Source organism: Globicephala melas, chromosome 8, assembly GCF_963455315.2.
Source record: "Globicephala melas chromosome 8, mGloMel1.2, whole genome shotgun sequence".
NCBI classification, from domain to species: domain Eukaryota; kingdom Metazoa; phylum Chordata; class Mammalia; order Artiodactyla; family Delphinidae; genus Globicephala; species Globicephala melas.
In genome coordinates this window covers 59,565,947-59,578,367 of record NC_083321.1, presented here as the reverse complement: position 1 = coordinate 59,578,367, position 12,421 = coordinate 59,565,947, and the positions used below count along the sequence as shown (strand labels likewise).

General features: G+C 37.0%; 1 protein-coding gene across 4 annotated transcripts in view; it reads left to right on the top strand.

Annotated features, from left to right (window-relative positions):
* RAB30 (RAB30, member RAS oncogene family) overlaps positions 1-9,879 on the top strand; it is an 85,972-nt gene extending 76,093 nt beyond the window's left edge. For all 4 annotated transcript variants that reach the window (XM_030835941.2, XM_060303792.1, XM_060303793.1 and 1 more), the window contains exon 5: positions 2,416-9,879. In XM_030835941.2, the coding sequence (XP_030691801.1) occupies positions 2,416-2,666 (251 nt within the window). In that variant the 3' untranslated portion in view covers positions 2,667-9,879. The remainder of the gene's footprint in view (positions 1-2,415) is intronic.
* The last annotated feature ends 2,542 nt before the right edge of the window (positions 9,880-12,421 follow it).

Sequence of the window (12,421 nt, the reverse complement as noted above, 5' to 3'; positions counted from 1 at the left end):
AAAAGAGAACCTAACCACAATGCCATTTTCACACCTAAAAAATATTAATGAGTCCTTGATTGACTCATCCATCAGAAATTTATTCAAATCAAGATCCAAATAAGGTCTGTATGTTGTAATTAATTTTTATGTCTTTTGATTCTCCTTTTAGCTATAGCTTATCCCTCCATTTTTGCTCCCTGGGAATTTATTTGTTAAAGCATTTGTTTGTCCTGTGGAGTTTTCAAGTCTGAATTTTGTTATTTCACCCTGGTGGTATCATTTGATATGTTCCTCTATCACCTAAATTTGTGGCAGATATGTAGGTAAATCTAGAGCCTGGTCAGATTTAGGTTTTGTTTTTCGTTTTAGCAGATATACTTTATAGTTGGTATTCCAAGGTACTGTTCTCATAGGACAGTCAAGAAAAATGCTTGATTCTTTCTTTTCCATTTATTACTTTCCAAAGTAATGAGTTGGTTCCCTAGTCTTCCAAAAGCAACTGTTGAAGTTTGTTTATATTTTGAATATTGCTATAGATTTAAATATATTTGATGTATTCTAGCCCCTTGCAATTATTATTATTGATGCTTCAGTTGTTCCAATTTTGACAGTGGGAGCTTCTTCAACTGGGCTCCTGAGTCCTTTTGACATGACTCAGGAATCTTTGATAATTTTCTTTATTTCTGGGATGACAAGTGTTCGAGGCACATCCAGTGCATTTCCTACCCCAGACCTGGAATTAGGCATTTCTTCAGGAAGCGCTGTTTCTTTTCAATGGGAAGTTGTATTTAGAGGCTACAACCAAGGTGATAGGAATCGTCTTTACTAGGTGATGGCTTTTAGGCTTTTCAGTGGACAGAGCTGGTGTGTGTGTGCGTATATGGTGAATTCTGTGGCATCCACAGGGGGTTGTCTCATTAGGCTCTGTGAAACGTTTTGATTGACGAGACTACCATAGACCACATGGTATCACAGTCACTTAGAAGGATACAGGACAGGAAACACAGCTTAGTAGTAAGCCAGCATCAAGCATTCCTCTTCAGTGGAAGCAGCCCTCATAGCAGTCCACAGAGCTGTCCAGGACCTCCCGGGACAGTTCAGATGTGAAGGGAAAAGGCTCACTTCAGGCAAGTGCAGGATCTGCCCTGGCTAGAAGCCTCAATGCCCCATAGGAGCCCATCTCTCTTGTAACAACCCGACAGGCCTAACTTTCAGGGTCTCTTCAGATGAAGAATCATCACACTCAGGGAAGCCTAAAGTTAAGGCTTTCCATTAGGTATTTATAATTCATACATAGAATTCCCAGGCCAGATGGAATTTATCAATCAAGGGTCACTTTTACCATGAGCAATGTTGGGAAGTAACACAGTTGGCATATCACCTTTGTCAGATTTCCAAAACAGAAGTTGAAAATTTTTTAAAGATAAAATAACACCATGAATTATTCACACTGATACTTCCATTTGTAATTCAGGACTACAGAAATTTTACTTAACCTCATTAATCTTATATCCGTATTTCCTTTCTCCCATGCTAAAAATCCCTGTCCTAATGCCACTGGCATAATTACTCATTTGCTTTATCCCTTAAAACAGGTATAGTAGCCCCAGATAAATGATGCCAACACTACCACCGACAAGATAATTACTGGACAGTTCAAGATTTTTTCCTTCAATTCTTTTTGTCCTTAGGGTATGTGCCACTGGGGATACATGGTTAAATTACTGGTTAAATTATCTTCAACTCACCTGAAATAGTTCCTCTTTGTGTGGTTATGCCACTTCATGATAAACAGGTTCATTTGTTTAATTTTGCTTTCAACTTTAGGAATTGCTTTTTAAATTTAATTTCATATTAATTGTGTAATCGTGTAAAACATTGATAAGATTCTGAAGTCAAATCTATAAAATGAAGTATATTTAGAAAGGGCTGGTTTTCATCCCTCAAGCTTGTTCCTTTCATAGGTAACCATTATCTTTAAAATTAAAATTTTGTTTTAGTCTCCCATTAAAAAAATAAGAATAAAGTGTATTTTTTCATCCATTTTTCTTAGAGAATTGTATATTATATACACTTTTTTCAACTTTGCTTTATTTGCTTAACAATATATCCTAATGTCTCATTCCATGGCAGCCTACAGAGATATTCCTCATTGCTTTTTATGGTGCTAAGTAGCTCCAAATAACTATGGATGTGACATAGTTTATTCAGCCAGTGCCCAACTGATGGGCTTTTGGGTTGTTTCCAGTTCTTTGCCATTACAAATGGCACTGGTATTTTAAAATAAACAATCCAGGAATCACAGTCACATTTGTTTTGCTTTACTTGCCCATCTCTCTGGTTTGACTTCAGATACGAAGTTGAATTTTGATGTTTCCAAACTTGCAAAAAAGTCAAATGACGATTTCCTCTTTGATTTTACCACTATTTTAGGCAACAAGATTGATCTGGCTGAAAGGAGAGAGGTCTCCCAGCAGAGAGCTGAAGAATTCTCAGAAGCTCAGGACATGTATTACCTGGAGACCTCAGCCAAGGAATCCGATAACGTGGAGAAACTCTTTCTTGACTTGGCGTGCCGCCTCATCAGTGAAGCCAGGCAGAACACACTTGTGAACAATGTATCCTCACCCTTACCTGGAGAAGGGAAAAGTATCAGCTATTTGACTTGTTGTAATTTCAACTAAAGGCTGAGGCAAGGAGAAGCAAGAGGAATCAGCAGTTGCCCTGATGGGCCACCAATTGCTGGGGAGATCTGGCGATGACTATGGGTCCCGCTCTAGGACCTTCTGACTCCTGTGGGCTCCTGAGCTTACAAAGCATGGCAGGCCAAGGGCCTCGTCCACAGGCCAGCATTAGCAGAACATATAATGGTTTCACCCTTTTGCAGTCTGGAGTCGGATCAAGGAGAAAATTGCACTAGGCGCTCCATGATCTGCAGAGCATGTTGCTTTTGTTTTTTTTAAAAAAGCAAGTAAAACGCATTCCTGAACACAGTCCAGGGGGAGACGTACTGTAGGGATCCCTCCTGCACGTCAGTGGGTGCATGTGGGGGCTGCTCTTTAGGGCTTCTGGGGGCCCTGGTTTTCTTGTCTACCAGGTAAACCAAAACTGGGAACGCCAAGTCCTGTCTCTGGTGCGTGTTGATAGCTCCATGGAGATTTTGAAAAGTGTTATTTCTCTTTTCCATGGGCACTTTCAAGAACTTTGGGATGTAAAAATGAAACGAAACCTTTACCCGTGACAACAGTAGCAATCATTGTTTTATTAATGTATACAAGCTCCATGACTCCTTTTGGTGCTAATGATTCCACTCTTTCACAGACCAAACATTTTAGTACATTGATGTCCTTAAATACATTTCATAGAAATAAAAACGAAACAAAACAAAACAAAAAAAAGAAAAAAGGGAAGTCCATTAATCAGCTGTCTTTCTCAAAGTCTCATTATCACCTTTTCTAGGGTAGATTTGTTGGGAAAGAGAATACTTTCCTTTCCTGTTCCCCTCTAAATCTCTACCACTTTCTTCTTCAATTCTCCCATCTTTCCTGCCCTTTAAGTAAATGAAAAAGTTTGAAAAATGGAAAAAAAAAAAGAGAGAATGGTAGATACCCTAATATAAAAGATTAGCTCTAAAACATTATGAGTAGTGTGAGAAAACAGACCCGATCTGACCAAAATACTGTGGATTAATGGACTGCCGTGCAGAGTTCCAAGCAGAGCACAGTCCTTGATAGCAGGTCACATCTTTTACTTCCTGGTACTATCCATCTTGGACAGACCAAGGCTTAGGATTTTGTAGAAGTTTTTAGTACGGTAAGTGAGAATAGCAACAGATGAAAAGTCTCACAATTTTTGTATCTGCAATGATAACCTTAGAAAAATTCTGCTTCTAGAAGCAGATTGAGTAGTCATTTGTCATCTCCTTGTAGTAATATTACTCTCTGACTCATGACCATTCATTCTTTCCTGTTTCTTTTTCTTTTCCTCTCTCTCTTTCCTGGTCTTCCCTTTTTACCTCCTCTCCTCCTTATCCCCCTCCTTCCCTCCCTTCCTTATATACATGTGTTACTGCAAATCTCCAATTCAAATGGAGGTATATATGCCTTTACTTAGCCAATTTAAAAACAGAACTCAAAATGGAAGCCATGCTGCTGAATATGTGTTACTGTTTCTTCAGTGCCATACTTTGATACCTTCCAATTTGTTCACTGATATAAATGCAAATTGGGAAAATAATTAAACCTATTTGCTGTTGATGCTGTCAGATGTTTCTGTAGCTTGCTGCTTAGTATAATTGAGGGATGAGTAATGGGATAAGGATATGATACATAATTCCACTGTTGCTGTAGATGGTGGCAGTCCTGGTCCTGATATATTGATGTGTGAAAGCTACTGAGTTTTAAAGCAATGAGTCATGTGGAGACACAATATTGGTGAAGCCTTTCTAGCATTTCCTTAGTAGGTTTCAGAGCGACCTATCTGCACATGGGGCCTGTACATATTGTTTAAGGGACTGATACTTATGGTTGGCCTCACCACGCTTGTCCTGATCCTATGGGTAAGAGAAAGAGATCCCAGAAGTTTGAAATGCTTTTATTTTAGAACCTATCTCTATAGGAAAGAAAAATCATTTTAATAAACACCAAACAAAATAATTTATCATGGTTGCCTTTCCCTCCCCATTTTCCCCACCAAGCCAGCAAGTAAAGGTGTTCAGAAAAGTTCATCAAAGTGGGCAGAAGAACTCTTTTTAAATGTTGAGGAAATGTCCCTAAGTTTAGGTTTACTATCTGTCATTTAGGGCAAAAATCCAAAGTCCCCAGCATATCATGACTCAACTTTGTCTCACAGCATAAGTGTGTTGAAAATAAAGTTGCTTTATGAACTCAGAGAATAGAACATTGTTAGATTGGACAAATTTAGTTGTAAAATAACAGGTTGTAGGGCCACTCTTGCATTCTGAGATTATTTCCTAGGGCTCAGTCTCCTTTATCTACTCTTGGCCAAACTCAGAAGGGTATTAGAAAGCTCTGCTCTTGGCCCCTTTCTTCCCTGTTACCCTTCCCAGCCTTTCTGTACTTACAGTCACCCATCTATGGCACATCAGCAAGGACACATGAGAATGCAGGGCTTTGTTTCTTTTTTTCTCTTAGTTGTATGAATTCTAGATTAGGCCTTATGGACACTTGTTCACTGATGTATCTCAAGTTTGAGAACAAGCCCTGACAATATTGTAGGTGCTCAATAAATATTAGTTGAATAAACGACTTAGTGCCAAGAGGAGCTTTTTCAGTTAAACAGAAATTTATCAAATAGAACTTGAGAAAGGACACTAATTAAATGTGGCCATCTTAACACAGGCCAGGACCTAAACTTACTGGTTTGCCTACTAGTCCTTATTGTCTTGGCAATATTTGCTAAGATGAACCTTCTTAAATAAAAATGAATTCTCATTTAATGGTGGATGAAAAAGAGAGTTGCTTTCTCATAATTCAGTATGGCTTGATCTGACTCATAAGACTACCAGAGTCCATGTCTGCCTCCATTTTGGTGTGATCTTTTTCTTTTTTTTAATAATGTTACTAAATATATGGCGAACTTTTCTTCAATTTACAACACGTCGTATTCATGTCATATAGTCAGATTTGGGGAATCTGTGAAATCATGTAGTTTGCTTATATTAATGATATTATGGCTTTGTCCAGACTGTATCCTCAAAGGATTTTATGCTTTGTCCTTTACCTATGCAAGGCTTTTTAGTCCTTTATGTGCTTGTGTTAGATCTATTGAATTATATTAACATTTAAATTTGATTATATGGGGCCAGTTATCCTTTCTGTGGATTACTTAGATAGGCCATTAGTTTTTCCTGGCCATTTTTTCCTTCTGTTTTTTTTTTAGTCATTTCATGTTAGCACCTCTACCTGAGTAAAGAGGAAAGAAAATAACTAAAAATGAAAGTGAAATGGATTGATTTGACAATGTGTCAATTTCTGAGTTAGAGTTTGGTAAGAAAGGTAAAAACCACTGGCCAAAATAAGACACTTGGATTAGGGCTGTTTCCTGTAAACAATTTAGACTTGCTGGAGAGGGGAGGCAGAATTTAACCAAAGGCTGGATTCTTCTTTCTTCTTCTGTTTATGAATTTATGTCTTTGGAGGACACTGGTGACATCCAGTGTTAGATCATGATTTGCCTCGTTTGCCCTTTAAGCTATCCCATAATTCTTCCAGATCCAGCATCAAGTTTCAGTTAATGCATCTTTCTGAAAAAACACCAGTTGCAAGTGATTTTGAATTGGTCCTCTGACTAAAATGGAAACTTCTTTTTTTTAATAATAAACTAAGCTACGTGAATGAGATCATATTATAATAAGGAAAAAACTATTTAATTTTTTGCCCCATGTATCAAACCAATAGCTTTAAAGATAGACATTTTCTATTTCTTAATCCTGCAGAACTCTGTATTTCATAACCATAAGTACTTTAGGGACTACTGCCCTATTAGCCTGTAGAAGAGCTCTTCTAGGGTTTACCCTTTTTTTCTAGAGTTTTTTTTTTAACTTCAACTGGTTACTTATTCTCCTCAACCATGGCCCCGACAGATGTGTTTCAGTGCAACTATAATCCTCTTGAGACTTAACTTGAAAATGAAAAGCAGTGAAAAAACATGTGTTATCTCATCCTTCTGACAAAATGTACTCCATGTAAGCAGTGTGTGGCTGAACACTAATTTGGGGATAAGAGAGGGATGTGTTTTTTTGTTTTTTGTTTTTCTTCTTTTTGGATTTCATATCTGTGACATGAGCCTACTTGTGTTTGGAGGGAAAACTGGCTTCCCTGACAGTCTCACACTGGGGAGAAAGCATACTGAATTAAGAAATTATCATCCCTTCCAACAGCTCATTAATAATGTTAGAGCAAGGGAGATGATACTTCATCTCCTTTCCTAAACCCATGGGAACATTGCAATCATTCTGGGGAGCCATAGTTTAAAAACAAACTGAGGCATAACAAAGATGGTGAAGGAGTTTAAAATTTAAGACATCTGAAGAATATTTGAAGGATTTAGGGAAATATAGCTTGGGAAAGAGAGAGGAACACAGTACATTAGAGCAAGACTCTGTTGTTCAAAGGGGTGGAACGAGGCCCACTGAATAGAGGTCATAGGGCCACAGATTTGAACTTCACGTAAGGGAGAACTTTCTCAAAAAGTTGGTTCACCATGGAAGGGGCTGCCTCTGTCAAGCAAAGGCTAGATAAGAACTTGGCAAAGATGATGTGGAGAAGATCCCAGCATTTGTTGAGGTGGCCCAGATGACCTATTAAAATTCTATGTTGTAGTACTTTGCTTCTCGTAACACGTTCAGTTAAATATCTGCTGACCCACAGCTTTTTTTTTTTTTTTTTTTTTAAGGCTTTGTGCTTCTGCCCAAAGTGCATCCTACTCTCCAGGAAGGAGGGTGGTTACATGTCATTAGGTTGAGACTGGCTTGCTGTTATGCCCTAGGCTGGGATTGCTTTCCAAGTCCATTCATTGATATCCTGTTGAAATCACAAACTGATTCTTGAGTTAAAGATTAAAAAGGTATTGTTTTAGTAGAAGTTGAAATCTACATGAAATCATGGAAATTATGTATTTGTCACTTGCCAAACATAGGCCAAGCTCAGTGTTAGTGAGTAGTTGGTATTTCTTCAGGATTTCAGGATAGGCCTCTTTAGCAGAGTGGAATCATCAGTTAAAATCCCGTAAATTACCAATGTAAAGTTTTGCAGCTCCTGTCACAGATGGGCTGATGGTCACTGGCAAAAAGCAGGCCCCAAAATCTATTTTGGAAAAGTCTCAAATGACATTTGGTTAGTCGATTTGATTCTCTTGAAAAAGCATGATCTGAAAATAATTTTAAAAGAACGGAGGCCAAATTGCTCTATGTAGAAAGTAACAAAATATAGGTCTTTGATTTGAAAATCAGAGATAACTATAAGCAACACTTGCTAATAAAGCCCATTACCCAAGTGATTCCTCCACCTGCAAGGTAACTTGCAACCTTGGAAGGCTGGTAGATGGCTCTTCATTGGTCTTTCTAAAAAAGTCATTGGTCTTGCATCAGTATGGTGAGAAACACTTCAGTTTGGGTGAGAATTTCTTTGACTCCTTTGGATAAGAAGTCAGAGCACAAAAGCTACCCTCTTCTTTAACTGACTTTGTGACATGCAAGAGTCAAAATTTTACTTTCCCACTGAGTTAAAGCAGAATTTTCAGAGGTATTGTGTTCTAGTTCCCTTGGCGGGTTGTGACTTTGACACTTCCGGGAGTGATGTAGGGAGGTATTTAGAAGGGGGGAACACTAGGCTAGGTGTTAGGGGTCCTAATATTCCCATGAATTAGCTATAACATTATGCAAAGCACAATCTCTTGCAGTTTCCTCCTCCACAAGATAGACTAATAGTAATAATACCTGTCAGAATTATTGTAAAAATTAGATAAATTGAAAATGCTTGGTAAACAGTAAACACTCAAATATTAGTTTTCTCCTTGATTAAGAGCAGACTTTGGATGGTCTGATACAACTATAGATCCTTAGAACAAAACAAGGAATCCTCCTGACTTAAAAAAAAAAACTCCATTTCTGAAAGGGCCTTAAAAGAAAATCACTCATTTGGTCCATTCTTCTGCCTTAGGGCATAACTGTTACCCAAGAGACTCCACTTCTTTACCTACTTCAAGAAAGGTATTCTCTCTCTCTACCCAGTGGGCAATTCCAGGGTCGTAAACTCATTATCAGGAAACTTAACCTTATTACCGAGATACCTCACAGTGCAATTTGAACCTCTCTCTTCTTGATCCCATTCTCCATTAGAAGATAAATGCGTTCATCCTGTTTTCTTTTTAAAGGGCCATGTTTGCCATTTATTATAGCCTTTCTGCCTCAATTTTTTTTTAATTGACAGAAAAATCTCATTAAGGTGATAATTATTATTCCCTTGGGGAATGTCAGGATAGGTATTTATAAATTCTTAGCTTCTTATTGATATCAGATTTAGATCACAATCTTACTGTTGATTAACTCTTCAGTTATCCATGTATTTTCTTCTTTAGTTAACATATAATTGATAACCAAGTATGCTTCTGAAGAATTATTCTGGTTATGTGGCTCTTGTTTTCTCCTCTTGGTAAAAATGGAGTCATGAATCCCAGTTTTGTCAACTGCTTTTAGGATGTAATTTCATACATGACATTATTTGATGGACGTAATTACCAACACCTAAATTTAGCAGGGTTTCTTTCCCTTTCTACATGTGCACTAAGTTCTGAAATAAAAATTGGAATACCAAATGCCTAATAAAGCAAAAATTCCTGCACAGAATATCAAAAGATACGAATCCGGTCTGCTAGGATAATTTGTCACTAGTTGGTTGAATGGTACAGAGCTTTTATTTAAGGTTACACAGTCATGCCTGGATTAAATAACAACAGCAAAACTTGATAAGCCCTCTGAAAAACAGCTGCTAAACATACTGCTTTCTGGAAAGTAATCATTAAGAATATATATTCTCTTGTCCTATACAGTTGCAGAATGTTAGTAGAACTTTCTTGTAGGCTCCCTGACAATGAATGTCAATTGATTTATTAAAAAAATTTTTTGTGTGTGAACCCTTTTATCCCTTTAAGGTATGTTGGGGCTTTCATGTTCCTGTTGTAGAAAATTTCAAATGACTGGAATGCTGACTCCTAATTTCTGCTCACTGAAGTGTCCTCTAGACATACCAGAAGGTTGGGGCTTCTTTGTTGATATGTAAGGGAGCTACTTAAATACACTTACATAAATGTAAGTGTGTGAGTAAAATTGCTATTTTCAGCAAAAAAAAAAAAAAACAAAAACCTTTGCTTAAAATTTCAGATAAAAAAAATTTCAGATAATAAAGGGTTGAGTTTTTTTTAGATCATCTAAAGGGAAAAAGTGTGCCCATATATATTGTTGCATACATTTTAATGCATGACTTTTAGTATAGGGATGAAATAAAATACAAAATATATAATTCTGGAGGTCTTCTCAGCAGCTAGTTAAAATATTTAGAGAAGCTGTTTTATGAAGACTTAGAGAATCCCTGATTTCCCTTTTCCTATCTCTTTCGATCAAAATGTAAACATAGTTTTCACAAACATGTTCATCATGGAATCATATGAACTCAACTCTTAATTGGTTGTTGGTTTCAAGCATAGGCTCTCAGTAATATCTGAATATATCTGAATATAAAATCTATTTCAACACAAGCAAAATACTTGATTTTAAATGTTAATATGCAGATATTAACAGGATGCTGTATCATGTCTTATGTGTTCATGTATTTTTTTAATAAAATGCCTGTTAGAAATATAAGCTGATGATGACCTGAGTGCAATTAGCTGAAAACATTGTATAGAAAGGTGATTGTGTGAAAACGTCACTCAACATTAAAAAGGGGGATGAGGGAGCAGGAATCTGAGCAAAATATTTTAAAATGAAGTTGCATTTCTCTTTTTAAAATTAAGATATAATTCATACACCATTCAATTCACCCCTTTAAAGTGTATAATTCAGTGGTTTTTTTAGTATTTTTACAAAGTTGTGCAACCATCACCATTATCTAACTCCAGAACATTTTCATCATCTCCCAATGAAATTCTGTACCCATTGGCAATCACTCTCCCTGCTTCCCCACCATCATCTAGCAACCACTAATCTATTTTCTCATTATAGATTTGCCTATCCTGGACATTTCATATAAAAAGAATCATATAATATGTGCTCTTTTGTGTCTGGCTTCTTTCACTTTGCATAATGTTTTCAAGTTTCATGTTATACCATGTTTCATGTTATAGCATGAATCAATACATTCTTTTTATGGCTAAATAATATTCCATTGTATGTATATATGTACCAGATGTTACCTGTCCATTCATCAGTTGATGGACATTTGGGTTATTTTCACTTTTTGGCTATTATAAATAATGCTGCTATAAATATCTGTGTACAAGTTTTCTGTGTGGGCATATGTTTTCACATCTTTTAATTAGTCTAGCAAATCAAAGTCACTTGGGTTCATTTAAGCAGGGCCTCTTAAAATCCTACTTAGAGAATGCAACTTATAATCTTAGATCAACTGGTCAATTAGGAGATTCTTGAATAATGGCTAACACCCTAATATGGCTATAAGAATTTTTCTATGAGCCTATCATTTAGATAGTCAATTTCATGAAGACTGCTTCAGTCTTGTAGAAATTGAATTGTTATCACTAGAGAATTTCCAAGTCCTCCACATTTTTTGAAAGGGCGGCTACAAATCATGCTGGAGAGCAGCACTCAATCTTCTAGGATTCAATGAAGGAGCACTTTTTTTTTTTTTTTTTTTTTGGCGGTACGCGGGCCTCTCACTGCCGTGGCCTCTCCCATTGCGGAGCACAGGCTCCGGACGCGCAGGCTCAGCGGCCATGGCTCACGGGCCCAGCCGCTCCGTGGCATGTGGGATCTTCCCGGACCGGGGCACGAACCCGTGTCCCCTGCATCGGCAGGTGGACTCTCAACCACTGCGCCACCAGGGAAGCCCTAGGAGCACTTTTAATATACAATTTCCTTTACATATATCGACTGTCTTTTAAAGTTTGGGTTTTCCTTCTTGAAAAAACATTGTCAAATTGCCAAACCACTTGACTGTCCATTGTAGCTTCGGTTGTTATTAAGAAATAATTCATACTGAGAGTAAAAGTAAAAAGAATGTATTTTGTGTGCAAAGGATGAATGTATTAACAACTTTTTATTTGTAACAGAATTTTTTAAAAAGGTGAATAGAAATTGCTTTCCCATGTACTTGTAAATAAATAAACATTTCCTGTTGCCCACATTTGGACAATCATATGCCATCAAACTATGTAAAAAGCATACAAGCTTTAAGTACACTAATGTCCTTCAGCATGAAATGTGCTCTGGATTTGGGGATCTGGAGGCTTGAGTTTGAATGTCGATTCTCTAAATGGCTAACCTTAGACAAATTGTTTAACATTTTGCACCATGGATTTCTTTCTTATAAAATACGGGGCTACATTGAGTAAGGCCTCCTCCAATTATGACAGTAAATAAGATTCCGCTGCTATATTCAGGATGTGAAAATTATATGCTAGTTATTTCTAATGGTGAGAAAAATGTTTTATCCTATCATATATTGGAAGGAGTATTACACTGAGAAGCATGAGTCAAATTCTAGTCCCAGCTGATACTGAGAAGCTGTGTGACTTCAGGGTAATCATTTAATTTCAAGCCTTTATTTTCCCAACTGTAAAATATGGGCACTAGATTGGATATCTTTAAGATACCTTCCAGCTAAAACACATTATATGGTTCTATTTTTTTAGAGATATCATTTAAAATATTATCCTTCATAATTAGGAATAAGACTACTTA